The 20088-nt window shown below is 36.5% G+C and overlaps 1 protein-coding gene across 3 annotated transcripts in view; it reads right to left on the reverse strand.

Moving 5' to 3' along the window:
- ME1 (malic enzyme 1) overlaps nt 1-20088 on the reverse strand; it is a 191427-nt gene that overhangs the window by 9761 nt on the left and 161578 nt on the right. For all 3 annotated transcript variants that reach the window (XM_004422071.2, XM_087443832.1, XM_087443833.1), the window contains exons 10-12: nt 6710-6815; nt 5203-5345; nt 2255-2428 (exon numbers count right to left, since the gene is read on the reverse strand). In XM_004422071.2, the coding sequence (XP_004422128.1) occupies nt 2255-2428; nt 5203-5345; nt 6710-6815 (423 nt within the window). The remainder of the gene's footprint in view (nt 1-2254; nt 2429-5202; nt 5346-6709; nt 6816-20088) is intronic.

A 20088-nucleotide genomic window follows, 5' to 3' on the forward strand; every position in this document is an offset into this window, starting at 1 on the left:
ATTATAAAGCAACACTTAATTGTTTAAAATATGAAGCTTTCAAGAGCATGATACAACTAGGAATAAAATTAAATGTGCAAGTGTTTGATAAAGACAGCCATGGCTAAAGAGAAAGAGCCAGATGAGCCAGAGTAGTCACAGAAGGATTCAAGGATGCGGTGGGACCGAAGCAGTGACCTGAAGGAGAGGCTCAGACAGGTAGGGAATAATTCCCAGAGTTCTCCAGGCAGGATAATAGATAGAGCAGTGACGTGGGGGTACGTATGCACGGCGTGTTTGAAGGCTTCAGGAGGAGGGAGAAGGAAAACAATATCAGGCTTCTAAGCTTTGGTGCCTGCTTAGAAAGTGGGTGTCACTGATAGAAACGGGAATATTGAGAGTGATGGAAGATGAGATGTATGGTTTTACATATCTTGTGTTTCAGAAAATATCAGGGCATTTCTGTGGAAATATCCATCCCATCAGGTAACTGGAGATATGGTAAAAGATGAGAACAGCGATACACAGATTTAGCCACTTCTAGAATGAAGATAATGGAAGCAAGAGAATGGGTGAGATCTCTGAAAGCATAAGAAAAAGGGAAGAAAAAAGTGAGGACAAAAAAAAATGCATGCTAGAAAATTGCTGCTGGTTAAGAGACAGGAAAAGGAGACAAAGACAGCAATGAGGCGGTATGAGAAACAGAAACGTTGTGTTGAAGGCTAAGAGAAAACCAGTGGAACGGCCAAAAGATTTAGCTGGAGAGATCACTAGCTAGATAAGAATAACCACATTTTATTTTTTTGTTCAGAGTTTTTTGGTAGTGATTATTACTTTTCCTGGATAGTAACTGGACAGAGTCTTTTCATGAAATTCGTCACTAGAGGGTGCTAGGGTTATGCAGGAGAGAAAACACTGGCTTGCATAAGCAAAAGATCATTGTTTTTCTTCTGACGTGTCTGCTCTAAAAGACAATGATTACATCTTCCTTATTGTAAGAACAACTTTGAAAAGCTCTCTTAGTAATTAGCCATCTATTTGTGTTTAACAAGATTTTTTTGAGTTTAAGAAACACAGACATCAGCTGTCATGCTTTAATGCAGTGAAGAAAAAGGAGCGGAACATTACAGCTTCCAGGCATCTGCTCACAGACGGATGCCAAGTGCTCAACACTGGGATTATGTTCCTTTAGATCACATCAATTACACAAGAATCTGTCTATATCCTCAGAGTTCCTCGTCACAATGGAAAGAATAGTATGTTTGCATGATGAAATATTGGAACATTAACCAATTTTTATTTGGTTCAGTTGAGTTATGATGCTGTACAGCAGTTTAATTTTAAGAAGAAATTCACTCAAATTTCTCATTCATGAATTGCATCTTCTTCCAACATGATATCAACCAGATGAACATTCTGATTTTGATTTTCATGAACATGAAAGCTCACGGTTTCATAAATCTATGTCCAAATGCTGCACCACCCCCGAGGCTTGGGGGGCAAGGGGAGCTGAGGGGAACCTGAAGCTCATGGTACCTCCCGTGCCACGAGTAATAAGTCCTTTGTCTCTGACCTAAGAGTCTTGTGTCTTTTGCCAGCATCTATGAAACCGTGGCAGGCTAACTTGTTAGCTTGCAAGTAGGGTAAAATTTCAGATCCTTCATAGTTCTTAACAGTTCGAGCATCCCTAGTGGGTTTGCTCTGTTGTGTTCTGAGAATCTTTCCTGCAGGCCCACACTAGAGCCCATTTTTGTCCTTTTAATGACTTTATAAACATCTAATTTCCTGTTTTAGTTTCTTTTCTGCTTAAAATACTAGAGTGGTTTCTGTTTTCTGCACTGAACCCTGAATGATAAACACTTCTTCACTATACCAAATTAGACTTTCATTTTAAATCTTCAAAATGCCATTATTTAGAAAGGTTCTCATTGGAGAAATATTTACCACTTAACCCACGATTTGGAAACAAAACTTTTAATTGTGTCATTACTGTCACAGAATTTGATTGGAAATGTGAAGATAAAAAAGGGTTTCTTTTAAAAAATCAGAATACAACTCTTCTGCTGGATACTGAAGAAAAATATCTTTTACTAGTGACTCAATATAAACCTACTACCCAACCACTATTATCCACTGGGAAAGATTTTGTCTTCTTCAGACTTGACACCTTCTAGGGAGTGAGCTGAGATGCCAGATAAATAAAGGATTAGACAACCTACACCGAACTCATTTGGTATTTTATAGCCTTGGCGAACTTAAGAGTATTTTACAATACCTTGGCAGTAGTAAGAAAAATCTTATCAGTGATATGCCTCAATCCACACGCCACAACACCAAGAGCAACTCCAGGAAACACGTAGGAGTTGTTGCCTTGGCCAGGATACAGGGTCTGTCCATCCGGAAGAGTGACTGGATCAAAAGGACTGCCACTGGCAAAAATTGCACGCCCCTACAACACAGACACACAACTTTAAAAAGAAGCAAGATATGTTAAAACAAATGCATCATAACAGAACTGAGCCATAGTTCAAGTATTGTGTATTTAGAAAGAAGCTAGGTTTTCAATAACTCCCTAATAAGTCTGGGCAAGCTTTTATGATGGCAGCAATAAGCTCTGAAGTGGGTGATTATTACTGCTCTCCATCTTACTCTCTACTTTAGGGCAAGTGTGCAAAGCACACGATACCCCAAGACCACCACTCTGGTCTCTGCAGTGGTCCAAACTCATAGGCCTATCAACCATTTCTACATAGGCTTCCCATTATAGACTTCTGAAGATAAAAATGGTAGGTTAATATTAGAGTATTGGAAAGAATAACATTTTAGGTTAGAGTTTAGAGATCAACACATTTCAACATAACCAGTGGGACAAATTTTATATATTTCTATATTGTAAAGAATTACATGGAAAATCATATAGGAAACAAACTCATTAGCACAAGTGGGATTAGCCAATAAGAGGAATATTGAATTGTCAATCATTGCCAAAAATTGTCTTTATTTTTTTCTAATTTTAATATTTTGTCTTAATGTTTTTGAGGAACCTCATGTATTACGTGCTCTAAGATGGCATTAACTCAGGGCCGCATTCCATACTACTAATCAAAAGAGGGGCATCTGTCTGACCCGTGAGGGTGAGGGTAGAGGTATATTGAGAGCACTCAGGTTTCTAAAATAGGAATAGGAAACCATCAACAAATAAAACATCTACAATCTAAAAAATGCATCTGAAAAGTCTAAAGCACCAAATCCCCAAAGTATAGCTTAAATGATGATAGACTGGGTTGTAACTTTCATCCTTCTTATATCTAGAGTCTAAATCCATTATGATATTCATAATATTAACTTATTCATTTTTTTAATGCCATAATATACCTTTTGTATAAGGGTAAAATTATATAATATGATTCAACTTTATTCAGGATATAAAAAGATGAAAACAGATGAGAAAGAAAATAGAAATTCTCATCTAGGTGTCTAGAAGACCCTGTTATGTTTTGCACAAAATTAGGTTTTGTTTTTAGACAAGTCTGATATCTTTAGCTCTGTTTAGCAGATAAAATGTTTTATTATAAGCAATCCTCTAATGTAACTAAATTATTATTTGATATACATATTTGATATATACCTTTGAAAATTCTATTTGAGAAAGAAACTTGTGACATTCTATACATGCTTGTTTATCTCTTGATCTCCGGCCTTTCCTTCACTCCCACTCCTCCCGCCTATTGTTCTATAATCTTCATATTTCACAGAGGAATGGCATTAAATAAATGATGTTTAACTTAACATTCTCATATATATGTATTGTTAATACGGAGAAGGAAATTTCTGCATACCATGTTTGGTATAACTATAGCTTTTCACGGTTCAATAACCTTTTTAAAAGTATTTTGTATTTTCAACCTTTCCTAACAACTTTTCACCTGTGCCTGCAGCTGCAGAGACTCATGTCCATAACAGGTAGACCTTTTCTTGTTCCATAATCCTATGGCTGAATCAGTGTTTAAATTTTCTGCCTCAAAATGACTTTCAATTTTATGTGTAACAGCAGAGAACATTAGGCAAGATGATAAGAAAGAGTTCAGGCCATTTATATCAGACACATTCAAACTTAAAAATACTTCTCTATAAATTTGACTAATCTTGTTTCTGTCTATTACAGGTGAGTCTATAAACTCTTGAGGCCTATTGAGATATCCCAAAACAAAATAACTACTTAAACGCTTATTTATTATGTGCCTACCATGAGCAATGAACCATGCTAAAATTTTGTTATTGCTCAGAGGGTGTTTTTCCTCCTTGAAAGACTTAAGGACTCCTGAAGAATGTGAGGCAAATTCCCCAATCTAGAGATGGGATAAAAATTTAAATTATTGAGAACATTAATGGCATTCCAGACAAGAGAGATAAACAATGGAGTAGCTCCTTGCCAAAATTTCATTAATTCTAGTAATAAGCATTTAAGGATATAATATCAAAGAAGTGGAGCCATCAAGTTCTGATTTGTGCAGTGACATAACTTTGTGTCCTGTTTACCTTTTCTAGTTCATTTTGGATTTATTTCCAAAATAAAAGTTTTAGATATATATGACTCAACCTCTATTTTGTTGTAATGACATTTTCAAGTCTTTGAAGGGAAAGAAGGCTCTTGCCAACATATCAGTCAAATATAAACTAATATAAACATAGTATAAACATTACATATAAACAAAATAAGTCACTTCTTTGAAAACAGTAAAGTACTGAAGCTTTGAGGACTCCTATCCCAACCCAGCTGGATGTCAAAATAGCTGCCCAAATGCTCCACCCATGGCATCAAAATCCAAACCCAGAATTTAGCAAAGCAAAAATAAGATTGTGGTTTTATACTATATGCTTCAATGTTTGGGAATAGCTACTTAAAAGTTATTTTAATAAGCATCTAGAATCAAGGTTTTTCCTTTTTGACTTTTATGTTTAAATCTTAGATACTTCCAAATCACTGAAGGTAAATCATCAATAAAATATTACAAAGTTTATTTTGTTTTATTGAAGAAAAGGATTTATACAACAACACTCTAGAAAAGGAAATAGATCTCATCACTTCTGAACTGTTCACTTTTCTTTCAGCCTTGGTTGTATAATTTTTAAAGGATAAGTAGCAAGCACCTTAGAAACCCAGAGCTTCCCTATAATGAATCAAAATTGGATTATAAGATATCAGTTATACTTTTGCTTTACCTTGGTTAGTTTATAGCACTGCTCTGCAGTACATTCTGCTTTGCTAGTTGGATTACTCAAAGCAAAAATAATAGGCCGTTCATTGAAGGCAGCCATATCTTTGAGAATTTGTTCTGAGAATGCACCACCAATTGCAGCAACTCCTAATGTAGAAATGAGAAACCAGTGAATAGGACCATCGTTGGTTAATAATCCAAGAAGCTCATGCCCAAAACCCAACAAGACATGTCAGGTTATTTTCTAGTAGACCCTAAATAAAATACAGAATATTTGTATTAAAGTCACAAAAAGAGATGTTTGTAAACACCAACAATCTTTAGGGCCACAAATCTACAAGTATCTATTAAAAAATAGCACATACAACATTTGACTCATAATACATTGAGTTAGTGACTAATCACTAGGAATTCTGATTAAAGGCATTTATACCAGAAATTAAAATGCGTCCAATGTTATAAACAATTCTGTGAGTATAGTTCAGTCTCTCAGGCTATACAGTAATTATGTTTTAGAAACCAGTGCTAACACTTAAGACAATACCTGATTCAATTGTAAAACTAAAGGATGACTCATTGAAAGAATTTTAACAGAAGAATATAGCAATTGAAATAATGGAAATGAAAAATAAGTAATATTCCTGATAGAACATATTTTGTAAAAAACACCAAAAAAGGCTTACTAAGGTTCCTGTCATGGAGTAAGGATTTGTCTTTGTTATGGTTATCAACATTATTCTCAATATTGTCTTCTGTTTCACAAGAGTTTCTAGGAATGGAGTATGATACAAAGCACGTCTGACGTTATATACACACAAAATAAGGGATAAAGTTTCATAACTTCCTTTGAGTTTTTTTCAACTACATTGACTGTATTAAACACCTTACTGTGCATATGCAATGTATAAGCTACTGTATTAAGTGCTATGAGGAATGTAAAGATACATGAAATATGGTCCCTGTCTTGAAGGAGAGTATAGTTCAGTGTTTCTCAACCTTGATGCTATTAACATTTTGAGTGGGATAATTTCTTGTTGGGGGGGCTTTCCTGTGCATTGTAGGACGTTGAGCAGCATTCCGAGCCTCTGCCCACCAGATGTCAATAGCCCTGACCTCCCCGTCTCCCCTATTTGTGACAACCAAAAATGTCTCCAGACATTGCCAAATGTTTCCTTGGGGGCCAAATCACTCCTATTTGAGAGCCACTGTCTATCTGGAGTAATTAAGCCTGGTAAAGTGCTGAATATGCGAGGTACTAACAGATTGACAGAGTTAGCAGAGGGCCACTCACTTCATCTGGGATCGGTAAGATTAAGAAGACAGCACCGAATTTACAAATCTAGGTATCTATGGGGTCTTGTTGCTTCAGTGAATATGTATTTTGTTTGTGAATTCCAAAGGTTAGGATTTCAAAAAAGTAAATAATGCCTCAAAAATCAGCAATAAGAAAACGAAGCAGGCTAAAATGGGGTGGAGGTGGGGCTTATGGGAGAGAGGGAAAAGAAGTTTACCTATGAGGGCAGTTGGTTTTATATTTTGAACAATGGCTTCTAAGTTTTTCATTTCTTCATGTTCATGGGCAAATTCCTCCTTCTCTTGTGTTAAGGCAGCACGTCCCTAAGTAAAGCAAATAAGAAGAAAGGATAAATCTGCCAGACATATGTGCGTCAAAGAAATTTCAGAATATTACACATATTACCAGTATTTATGCTTAACATTTTTATATGTTATGTTTTATGGCTGTTCTTAAAGTCTTTTCTCCAATTATCAAAGTATTATTTCATTCATTCTTCCAACAAATATTTATGTCTCAGACAATGTTCGAGGCAATGGGGATATAACAGTGAACAAATAAAGTCTTTCCTTTATTTAACTATTATTTAATACTAAAATCCTAATTCTACAGACATTTGTGAGAACCTGTCATTAATAAATGGTAATGCAAAAATGTCATGGAAATAAAGATACTGTTTGCTAGACATTATTTGTGTTAACAGAGTAGTGTCTTAGAATGAGAGTTAACTTTAGCTGCAGCACTACCAATTGATTAAGAATGGAACTCGATGCCATATTTATATCATAGTTTGATTTTCTGAATTAGTACTAGCTTTCTATGTTTTTATTTTTAATGTTCTGATTATGAATGTGCCACGTGTTATCTAGGAAACATCTAATTGTAATATTCTAGCTGCAAATTTTTAAGATTTTGACTACATAATAAATCACTGCCTAACTTTATAATGTACTTTATGACTTATAAATTGTTTTAACATATTTCATTTGATCCCCTCAACAATTCTGAGAAGTAGAGCAACTGTAATTAGAGTCATTTTGGAAGAGGAAACAGAGGCTCTGAGATGATAAGCAACTTGCCCAATGCAGGTACTGGAACTCAGTTTTTCCACTAATATAGCACAGTACAGCTCTGAAGAAAAAACTTTACAAATGGTATATGTCAGATTGTTTGCAAACTGTTAATCCTGAAAATGGCACAATTTTATGGTTTTAAAAGGTTATTATCATTTTATTTATTTTTAAAAGTAATACATGGGTCAGCATCACAGCAGCATGAGAAGTTCCCTTCCTCTCCTGCCTTCAATCTACAACTAGGTAAAACATCCATAACTCAACAAAGGTTCCTCTGCCCAGCACACCAGGACTCTGGAGAGATCCACACATCTGTACATCTGAAGTTGGGTAGACTGGAATACACAGAGGAGGTGGAACTGGGGGAACAGCGGAAGCAGTGCCCGCGTTCCCAGCCCCTGGCCATGGCAGCTAAGCCCGTAGTCCCAGGGAACCCAGTAGCAGCAGCAGAAGCAGCGCACATGACTCCTGCCTCCTGGCTGCAGTGGCACCTGTGGCCACAGGGAACCAGGAAGCAGTGGCAATGAGGCCTGCCACCCTTGTCCCTCCAGCCACGGTGGCACCTGCCACTCTGGGCTGCCATCCCCACTGTGTGCATGACCCCAATAACCCCAGATGCAGTGGAGGCACTGGAGACTCTGACTCTCCCACTGCCATGCGGCAGTGCCCCTATCCAAGCAACCCCCAATGTGGTGGAGGCACCCACCATCCCAGTGCCCCCAATGGCAACACCAGCAACTTCAGCAACACCGGCAGTAGTAAGGCACCATTGACCCTAGAGGCACAAGCAGTGATGAGGAGGGTACTGGTGACACCTCTGGCAGAGGTGATGGAGGGTGGAAAGTGCCAATTCTCAAATATAGCCAGAGGCAGCTTGGGTCAAATAAACCAAAACTTGCACTATAGTGGCCACCTACTGAAAAACAAAACAAAGGCCTCCAATTTACAACCTGTTGAATTGTTAGAATCAAAGTAAACAAAGCTGTACATAAACAAGAAAGGTGTTCCCTACTTCAAATCCACTGGCAGAGGACCAACTCAGGCAGAACCATGAAAAATCACAGTAACACGATATTGCACACACACACAAAACACAACACTCCAGAAACCAAACTTGAAGTCAAGAAAAATTGTGATCTAACTGATAGAGAATTCAAAATAGCTGTCATGAAGAAACTCAACAGGCTACAAGAAAACTCAGAAATGCAGTTCAATGAGCTCAGGAATAAAATTAATGAACAGAACGAATACTTTACCAAAGAGATTGAAACTCTAAAAAAGAATCAAAGAGAAATTCTGGAGCTGAAGAACTCAATAAATGAGATGAACAATGCAGTAGAAAACAATGAACATAGAGCAGACCATATGGAAGAAGAATTAGTGAGCTTTAAGACAGAAATCTAGAAATGATTTAGGTAGAAGAGGAGAACTAAAATTTTTTTAAAAATGAAAAAACTCTATAAGAATCATTTGACTCCATTAGAAAAAGGTAACATAAGGATAATGGGTATCCCAGTAAGAGAAGAGAGGAAGAAGGGAGCAGAAAACTTATTTAAAGAAATAATAGCTGAGAATTTCCAAACCTGGGAAAGGAATTAGATATACAAGTCCATAAAGCTAAAAGAACACCTAATTATCGCAACATAAAAAGACCTTTTCCAAACACATGACATTAAAACTGTCAAAAGTCAATGATAGAAAAAGATTTTTAAAGGCAGCCAGGGAAAAAAAGACAGTAACCTACAAAGAAACTCCCTCTAGGCCATCAGCAGATTTCTCAGCAGAAACTATACAGGCCAGGAGAGAGTGGAATGACATACTCAAAATAGAAAGATAAAAACTGTCAGCCAAGAATACTCTATCTAGCAAAGTTATCCTTCAGATATGAAGGAGAAATAAAGGCTTTCCAAGACAAACAAAAGCTGAGAAAGTTCATCACCACAGACCTGCCTCACAAAAAAATGTTGAAAGGAGCTCTTCTACTTGAAACAAAAAGGCAAAAGTATACATATTAGCGAGAACAGCTTCCTAAGAAGAGAAATCACCATTAGTCATTTCTGGGTTTTAAAAGATTATTATCTTACCTTTTCTTCCTTGCACATCAAAATATACTACATTTGATAGCATTAACTCCCAAGTAAAAATGAGGTTCAAAAATAGTTCACTCTAGGGGCTGGCCCAGTGGCACAAGTGGTTAAGTGTGCACGCTCTGCTGCAGCAGCCCGGGGTTCACCGGTTCAGATCCTGGGCGTGCACCAATGCGCTACATGTAGAGCCACGCTGTGGCAGCGTCCCATATAAAGCAGAGGAAGATGGGCACAGATGTTAGCTCAGGGCCAATCTTCCTCAGCAAAAAAGAGGAGGATTGGCATCAGATGTTAGCTCAGTGCTGATCTCCCTCACGAAAAAAAAAAAATAGTCCACTCTAACAGTTTGGTGGTTACCAGAGGGAAGGGGTTTGGGGGGTGGGCACAAGGGGTGAAGGGGTGCATTTATATGGTGACTGACAAATGATAATGTACAAGTGAAATTTCACAATGTTATAAACTATTATGACCTCAATTAAAAAAAATATTTCACTCTAAAAAAAAATATACTACATTTGAGATGCTGTGAAAAATAATCTTATTTAACACTAACTGGAAAAGATATATGCACCCCCATGTTCATTGCAGCATTATTTATAATAGTCAAGACATGGAAGCAACCTAAGTGTCCATCGATGAACAAACAGACAACGAAACTGTGGTATGTATATATACAATGAATATTATTCAGCCATAAAACAGAAGGAAATCTTGCTATTTGTGACAACATGGATGGACCTGGAGGGTATTATGCTAAGAGAAGTAAATCAGACAGAGAAAGACATATACCACATGATCTCACTTATTTGTGAAATCTAAAAAAACAAACCAAAAAACTGAACTCACAGATACAGAGAACAGACTGGTAGTTGCCAGAGGCAGGGGATGGGAACTGAGCAAAATGGGTGAAGGGGTTCAAAACGTACAAAATTCCAGTTATAAAATAAATAAGTCCTAGGGATGTAATGTACAGCATGGTGACTATAGTTAATAATACTGTATTGTATATTTGAAAGTTGCTAAGAGAGTAGATATTAAAAATTCTCATCATAGGAAAAAATATTTTGTAACTGTGTGGTGATAGATATTAACTAGTTATTGTGGTGATCATTTGGCAATATATACAAATATCGAATCATTATGTTGTATATCTGAAATTAATATAATGTTATGTGTCAATTATATCTCAATTTTAAAAAATCTTAATTCAAAATCAAATTTGAAGCTCACTGTTTCATATTCAATTTAGGAGAGAATATTGTAGTTTCTAGTAATATTAGGTTAAATAGTGTTAGTCCATATTCTTGTTCATCATGTTTATTAAAGAAAAAAATTAGTCAAAACAATCATATAAATTCATTTTCTACTTTTATCAGAAAGCAGCAAATTGTTCAACAAAACCTATCTATTACAGCCTTTTTAGAATTAGTCATAGATCTAACAACAAATAGTTGATCTAAACCTAGACTGATTTTGTGAGTAAACACTAAATATTCTCAACGGTTCTTTTGCATTTATAAGATTTTTAAAAATTGCCTTTTAATAATATAAAAAATCTATGACAATACTGAAATCTTTATAATTCTCACTAAATTCGGGGGGGGCTACCTGGTGCCCCCATCCTCACAGCTGGGAAATATATTTCATTTACATATCTCAATCACAGAGATTAATTAAGCATCATCCTAGCATGCAAAAAGTGGCTAGCCTTAATGATAATTTATTAGTCACAAACAAGAAAACAGGTATTTGGTGTGCCACAGAATTCCCCTGAAATATTTTGATAATTCACATTTTGATTTAAGCCCCAATTCCTCATCATCCCTTTCCTGTACCAATGTTCTTTGCAATGTAACTTCACAGTTCCTTTCACAAAAAGGCAGGGTATGCTTCCTACCCCTTGTCTTTGGATTTGAACATGTGGCTTGCTTTGGTCAATAAAGTGTGGGCTGAAATGAGAGTGCACCAGTTCCAAGTTCAGGCCTTAAGAGGAAACAGTGTTTCTGCTTGCTCTGTCGTGCGTTTGCCATTGCTTTAGAAGTGCATGACCCAGGTTGTCTGCTGGTCCACGGAGGATGAGAGCCTTGTGAAGCCGACCTGGACCCAACCTGTAGCTTAAAGCCACCCAGCCAACATCATCTGACCCACAGGCACGTGAGAAATACTCATTGTTGTATGTCACTGAGATTGTGTGGCTTCTGATAACACAGCAATAGCTGACTGATACAGAGGGTGAGTTTAATTTTGATTATATATTCCACCATTTCTTTTTACTCAATTTTGTTCCTATCTGTTGCTTAGGAATAAGAGGCTCCTTTCCCTGAAATGATTTGATGAAAAGAATGCTTTTGCAATACATCTGCTACCTCAATGCCCTTATTCCTGCTTAGTTATTTGGCAAAAAATAGTCTTCCATTATTAGAAAGATGAGAGAAATTCTGGTCATGGATAGGAATAAGAATTTGGAACCATTTGACAGTTACCTTATTTAACCAAATTATTTCTGAACTATTTCTGGAAGTAGTATAAGCTAAAATTCATGACTCTTTTCATTCTCACGACAATGAAATTTCTAGGACAGGTACTAAATAAAGTTGTGGCTTGGGGAGCCATATTTCCCAGGAATAATAACTTTCAGCTTCCTGCTAAACTAAACATGACATAGTTTCGGCTTGTTACTCTTTCCCAGAAATGCATAAACTAGATTGCAAGTGTAAAGGTGAGTAACTAGACTAACATCTATCTTAGGCCCTGTATGGCAAATACCACAGAATTTCAAACGGCTTCTACCATGACTTCCTGTACACTTGAGGCCAAAGGACTCTCGTGCAGCTGGGGTTTCTGCCTCAAACACAGCGCTCACCAAGATGAAGTACCTTCACAGGGCCCTGAAGGAGAAACGAGTGTCTTGAAGCGGTGGCTCTCCTGGAAGGTTGTGGCGGTGGCGTTTGTTTTCAGGCAGATGTGGCAGTCTCCAATGTCTAGCTCACCACTAACAGGTGGGTGCTAAGTAATGGTGGGGGCAGCTACCATATTTGGCAGCTTTCCTATTTGTGGCTGAGACGTTGATTCTCGAACAAGCAGCAACAGCAGCTCCCTTGCTAATGCAGATCTGTAGTACAAGAACCTTTCCTCACAGTTCAGCCCGATGCTTACTTCTTCAAAGGTTTAGGGATTTGCTCTTCAGGATGTTTTTACAGAGAAGAGAACCTGCCTAATGTGAGCTAGGTTCTCTAACAGAGAAACAAGATCTCAGGATAATTATTCACCTACTCCAAACTGGCTAAAAGCTTCTCAATGCAATGTTATGTAATCTTGAGGGCTGCTGAGAAAATGCATCTCTCTCAGAGAAGACTAAATGAATAACAGGGTTTCCCTATTGGCCTTTTTGGTTTTTCACCTTACAAAATATAACGTATTATGCAAATACAATTCAATAAATTTATTAAGTATCTTATTACTTTTACATCCAAATATTGAAAGCTTTTTCCATGCTATTGCAGAGAATTCTAATTGTCCCTTGATATTCATTCTCTCCTTTTTCTAAAAAAAGTTATTGTGATAAAAACACAATATGAGATTTACTCTGTTAAATTTTAAGTGTACAATCTCTTTTTTTTTCTTTTTTTTCATTCTCTCCTTTTTAATAATAAGATTTCCCAGTTTTAGCCAACCACATGGGCACCCAGGTGGAGACTGTATTTCTTAGCCTCTTTGCAGCCTGGAGTGAGATGAGACTAAGACTACTTTCTGGCCAAAAGGATGGAGTGGAAGAGATATATGCAACTTCTGGGCAGTACCTTTAAAAAGGAAGGAGGCACATTCCCCTAATTCACTCCCCACCCTCTCTCCCCAGCTAGCTGGGAGGCAGTGAGAACTGGAAAGCTTCTTTGCACCCAGAGATGGATGGTGGACACAGCCTGAGTCTCTGGTCTGCCTACCTCTACTCTGTTACATGACAAAGAAATACATTTTATCTTGTTTAGGTCACCATGTTTTTGAGTCTCCTTGTACAGCAGCCTAACCTAAAATCTAACTAATATATATGGGTTTAGACTAGTAGCCTTTTCATTTTAGATATCTGAAAATAGCACAATGCAATCAGGAGGAGGCTTTGCCTTAATAAGCCCTTATCTTCCAGGAAGGCCAGTGACCAAACCATTAAAACCAAGAAAAAGTATCTATCCAATTCTTAATGCAAATTCTAGCATTTTTCTATATTTAAACAACTACTTTTTTATTTCCAACCAAATTCCTGCTTACTGCAATTTAAACAATTTTTTTTGTTCAACTTAGTACCATTGCCCTTAAATAATCTTTAGTATATTTGAAAACAGATCCTGAATCACGTCTCCTTTCCCAGGTGAGGAACCCCAACGCTTTTAATCTGTTCTAATTGAACCCATCTTTCTTCTCAATAATCAATGAGGTGGCTTGACTCTGAACTCTCAAATGCTCCTGTCACCCTTTAAATATCACAGAACTGAAACCTTACTCCATCAAAGGAACAACCAATGTTGAATATGGTGAAGGAATTACCACACTTTCTAGACCTTGCTTTCGATCTTAGATTAATGAAGCTAGTATCATGTTTTCTTCTTTAATAACAGTAAAATATTATAATTAATCTTTACCTGTGGTTTACTTTGAAATAGAAAGCAGAAACCCCACTAAGAGAATTGTGAGAGAAAAGAACAAATATAAGATTTTCAGGATTATTAACAGCATAGGAATAAGAAATACTAAAAATTTTCTTAAGAGGAAAATATGCCACAGATTTGTTTATTTTAAAAAATGCTTGGTTGGGCCGGCCCTGTGGCTTGGTGGTTAAGTGTGCGCGCTGCGATGCTGGTGGCCCGGGTTCGGATCCCGCGTGCGCATCGAGGCACCACTTCTCCGTTCATCCTGAGGCCTAGTCCCACATACAGCAACTATAAGGATGTGCAGCTACGACATACAACTATCCACTGGGGCTTTGGGGGGAAAAAGAAAATAAATAAAATCTTTTAAAAAAAAAATAATAAATAAAAAATAAAAAATGCTTGGGCTCACCAAACAATAAGATGCCACACAATCCATGGTAAAACAGCATGGCCCACAGCATGAAATAGAAGAATTAGTAGCTCACAGTGAAGGCTTGCTGAAAGCATCCGGGTGTTCCCAGTCTATGAAAACAACTAGTTCTTGACCATTCGACTATGACAAACAACATGACAATGAAAATATACCCAAACTGAGTCTGGTATATAGTTTAAAATAAATTTGCCTACGATTTCCATAAAAATGAAAATCTATTCATTTTCGTTAGATTACGAAGCCAAAAAATAGCCTCCCACATGAGGAAATAAAACTAGCATAAGAGTAAAAGTCTCAGAAATTATTTTACTAGCAGGTGAAATAACCAAATTCAACCTGGCACAATATGAATTATACTGCTGCTACGAGTAGCAAGTAAGTAAGAGAGGAGGGTCTTATCTATTGATACTGAATGTGGACCTACACATCCATAACGTGAAATGAATTTAAAAGATGTTGAATAATCTGAAAGTGAGACAGACATAATCCCCATTTTCTTAATTCAATGATTCAAAATATTTTCCTGAGTGCAGTGTCCCAGATTATCCAAAACAGTAAATTTTAAAGCTTTAAAATGATTTGTATCATGTTGTCCTCATAACTGACTGTTGTCAATATATCATTAGTTTGTGATAAATTTTGTTGGCTAGGGATATGAATAAATAACTAATAGCAGAATGCATTCTAATAGCTAACAGCAAATAAATTTATGTTACATCTGAAAACTTTTAATGATATTCAGAAAAGTAAAGAAAAGCTCCCCAGTTAGACACAGAAAATGCCATCTAAAAATGTTGGAACTAGAACATAGGACTAAGGCTCAGGATAGCAGAGTCCTTAGGCCCTTCCATTCACTCATGACCTTGGGCAACTCCTTTGATACTTCCATGGATGTTGGTATCTCCACCTCAAAAATGGTTTGGATTGGTGATGATGACAGTGCTGATGAAAACGAACCAGATCTGTGCTTTGCAAAGCTAACTGAATACCAGACTCACCTGAGGAAAAACAGATTCCGATATTCTAAGTCAATTCCAGGATGAGGTCTGCGTGTACTTTTTTCTAAAGCTTCCCAGGTGATTAGCATGATTAGCCAGTTTGGAGAATCACTGCACTAAAGGATTTATCAGATCTCTACCAGATGCATTTTAAAGAGGAATATTGTATGTTTTAAAAAAAGTATAAAATGATGAGTTTTAAAGAAGGAAAGCTACAGAATAATGTAAGTTAGCAATCACAGGTTTCTAATACTGCTTTTTTGGCTGACAACCTAAGATAAAATGAAAAATATTTAATGTGGTTTAAACCTCCTGAGTTTCCTGGAATGAGAAGCAAATCATAAAGAAGAGAGATAAACATTGCATGAAAGGAAAAGATGTATGCTTTTATCATGAACATCTTACTTTATTAATCATAGTAACAGCACTGGCAGCTCCCAGCCACTGAAGCCAGAACTTGGCCAGAAGACATCCATCTAGTAAGAAACATAAATTACCCAGTCTCACCCCCAAAGGCTTGATTCTTGGTGGTGACTTAGGAATGATGAGAGAATACTGAAAAGAAGGCCAGGAATCACGAAATGGTAATACTAGCATTGCTGAAGGGCTGCACTTGTCAAAAACAGAAGAATCAAAAGACAAACACAAAGGTCTCCCAAGTATTTTCTATACCATTTTTAAAGCTGATGCGATGGTCTGGTTTAGATTTAAAAACTTGGAATGTGACCTTCTCTAGATCTGGCAATATTAAGGCAACTGCCTTTACCTTTGGGCTTCTCTTTTCTGTACCAATGGCTCATTTTTCTCCTTTTTTCAAAATTTAATTTGGAATCCATATTCTTTATGCCAATCACCTCAGTTGGATATGGATATAGAAGATTTCTTTCCCCTTCATTCTTCCTTTTCAGGATCCCTTGCTGAAATGCTTTTTGCCCTTTTTTTGGCAAAGTGCATGTGGACACTTCTTTTCTCAGAAATCCCAAATTCTATGGTGTTTTGTTTTTTCTTGAGAATCTCTAATTACACCAAATGTGTTACGGACAGCTGGGAATTTCTTTTGAATGTTATTATTTCTTTAATCTCCCCTCCCTCCTTATTTTGTGCTGTACAGGATAGAAGATACAACCATACTGAATTACTACCTTTTTCAAAAAGCACATGTGTTCTGGTAGGGGTGGGGAGGATAGGTGGCAAAGATTGGCAAGATTTTGGCTAGCATTCCATGACTCAGAATAGGTATAAAAAGTTAATGATAGATTGCCACTGATAAATGTATTCCTTTCTACACACAAGCACTAGAAGAACTTTTCCACAAGTGCCTACCCTGAATCCATGCCTGCTCGGACAACCTGCCCATTTACTGGCCTGTTTTTGTTGTCAAGTCATCAGTTCATCAGAGCTGAATCTGGCCCCTCTTTGGATCTGTAGACAGGGCCTTCCTGGCACAGTGTCAGCAACACTTCACTGCAATACTCGCAATGCCGGTGGGTGCACTTCTTAGAGAGCCAGAGCTACATTTCTTCATCTCAGGGCAGATTAAAAGAAGATAAATGATGTGACAAAAGTATTTTCCATGTTGAGAATAACAAGGGGTGCAGAATGGTCATAATTTAAGATAATAGGTGGTTAACTCCATCAACATTTAATTTTGTATTGCTAAAAATCAGTATCTGTAATTTTCTGACTGTCTAAATGATTCTGTTCTTTTTAATACATACATATACATTGATCATAACGGAAAAGAGGGAGAAAAAAATCAAGCCAGATACTTTTCACCAAGCTTCAAAGTCTCTCAGGAGTTAGAATTTTTGTTTAAACCACAGTGTTTGAAAGGTATTAACTATCATTCAAGGTGGTGATAGTATCACCGGCTGAAATTCTGATAAAGTCTGGAGGAAAGGAAAACTTTTTCTATACAGCACGGAGTTTCAAGTCCTAGACCTAAAAGCTAAGCTCTCAGGAAGGAAATAACTGTATTGTCAAAGTATTCTTACAACATACAAAATACCTGCAGTCACTATCTCTTTGTACAGGAACCAAAAACATTTAACCACAAAGCAAAAAAAAGAAAATAATGATTAAAATAATTGAAAACAGAACTATTTAAAACAGAACAAAATAAAACTAAAATCAAAACAAAATTCTGTACTCTTATTCTGGGCTAGATGATGTCTATCCTTCATAATGTCTATTAATACTCTACTTTTTATTTTGAGTTTTCTGTTTTAGCATTAATTTCGTTTATTAGTGAAAACCAACATGCATTTATTTAAGGATTAAGATTTATTTAAGATTAAGTCTGGATCGGTTTGTTCTGTGGTTTCTTGTCCTCCTTGAAAATGCTTCAGATTATCATTGTGAAATGCAAATACCAGTCATACCAGCAACGCGCCTTTTTCATTCCTTCTTTACTGTATTTATTTTCCTTCTAATTTTTATTTTGGAAGGATTTCTTTTAAACCAAGTATTGGCTTATTTATATTAAAATGTGTTAATATTAGTTGGCTAACTAGATATGTCAATTGTTTCTTGCTATAAAATACTAAACTAAGATATTTGAGTTTTATCCGTGACCAAATAATTTCAGTCTTACTGATATTGATGAATTATTTAAAATATTGATATTTATAGCATGAACTCATTCTATTGCACATATGGATATAAGGTAAATGATGGAAAATGCTACAGATGTGATGTTGAAATAGAAAACACGTTAGAATAATAATTATCTCTTCCGGTGATGATATCACTCCATAAATGAGCTCATCTCATGGTTTACTTTTCAGTTTTTTTGGTTTTACGTCTTTAAAGAGTGAAGGAGTTTGACTAACAAAATTTTTATTTCACACTTTATGATATTTTTTAGATACTGTAAACAATTACAAGTTAATAAAATTAAAAATGATTATTATTGGTTCTCAGGAGAGGTTTAAAAGTACTAAGAATAAAGGATAATGAATACAAAAAAATCATGTAAAATTGAAATCAAGATTATACTAATTTACTAGTCATTCTAAGATTTATTAGTTCTGCAACAAAAATCAACAATAATTTTGACTTTTTAAAGTCAAAGAAAGAAAAAGTGGTTAATAGAAGCTTCATACGTTTCTTTTACATTAAATAGTACACAAGCTATTAAATATATAACAACCTTTTAAAACGTAACTTGATCTTGGCAAGCAGAACGCACGCAGTTCTGTATCTTGGCAAGGAAAAGACATGAAGTGAGAGTGACTGATGAGGTCTCGGGAACAGCTTCACAGTTATTCCAAGTATTGTAATCCATGGAATTTGGAGTCTCAGTTCAGTAAGTCTATGTTAACATAATTCAAGATGCTGAAATCTATATTTTGTATGAAGATTTCACATAAAAATGTTATTAGAAAGCACAAAAGAAAACCACAATCATAGACCTGCACCATCTTGGATTCTTGAATATATTACACCCCTAAGTACAGCACAATTTGTGTAGCTTTTTCCATGGTTCCAACTATTTACATGCTGATGACCCCAAGCCTCTACCTCCAGGAGCTCAGACCCTTATCCTGAGCATCAGTCTTGCGTCTCCAATTGCCAAGGGGACATCTCTATCTGAGGTCTCCACTGGCACCTTAAACTTGCTATCATGTCCAAAACCAATCTCATTATCTTGCCCTTAAACTGGATATTCTTTATTCCTTTTCTACATGAGTGGCCGTATCACTTATCTAGACACCCAAGGAGTCTTGCTAGATTCCTTCCTCTACTCTACCCTACTCCTTCTCCATATTTACTTGGTTACTAAGTGTGCCAGTCCTATTTCCTAAATACCTAGTGAATCAAAATTCTTTCACTCACTCCCATAGTCACTGCTTTATCTCAGGCCCAACTAATTTCACCTGTCTTACTGCAACGGCTTTGTAACTATTTCCTTCTCTCAGTTTCATCTCATTTCAATCATCCTCCACAAGGTCATCAGAGTGACAAGAGGCAAACCTCCTCTGCGGAAGTTTCTTCAGTTGCTCATTTTCAGGAATTAGAAGAGCCTTGGTCGCCTGTCATCTGCTTCCTTTCAAACCTAATCCTTAAATGTCTCCTATACCAAAATGTTTTCTTTTGCAAATGCTGTTCTTCTGCCTGAAAGGCCATTCACTAGTTAATTCATTTATTAACAAAAAATTTATTGTCAGTTATGTACTAGCTATGTAGGGCTTTGAAGATATAAAGAAAGGAAAGACATGATCCTTAGCTCCAATCAAGATCTCACAGTGAACTTGCCATTCTACTTCCCTAGTTTGAGTTCTGAATATAAGAAGTTTAAGATATCTATGGAGACTCCAGATAAACTCCTAACTCTTCCTTTAAAACTCAGCTAAAGAGATG

Source organism: Ceratotherium simum, chromosome 19 (assembly GCF_057802395.1).
Source record: "Ceratotherium simum simum isolate JZ-2026a chromosome 19, ASM5780239v1, whole genome shotgun sequence".
NCBI lineage: Eukaryota > Metazoa > Chordata > Mammalia > Perissodactyla > Rhinocerotidae > Ceratotherium > Ceratotherium simum.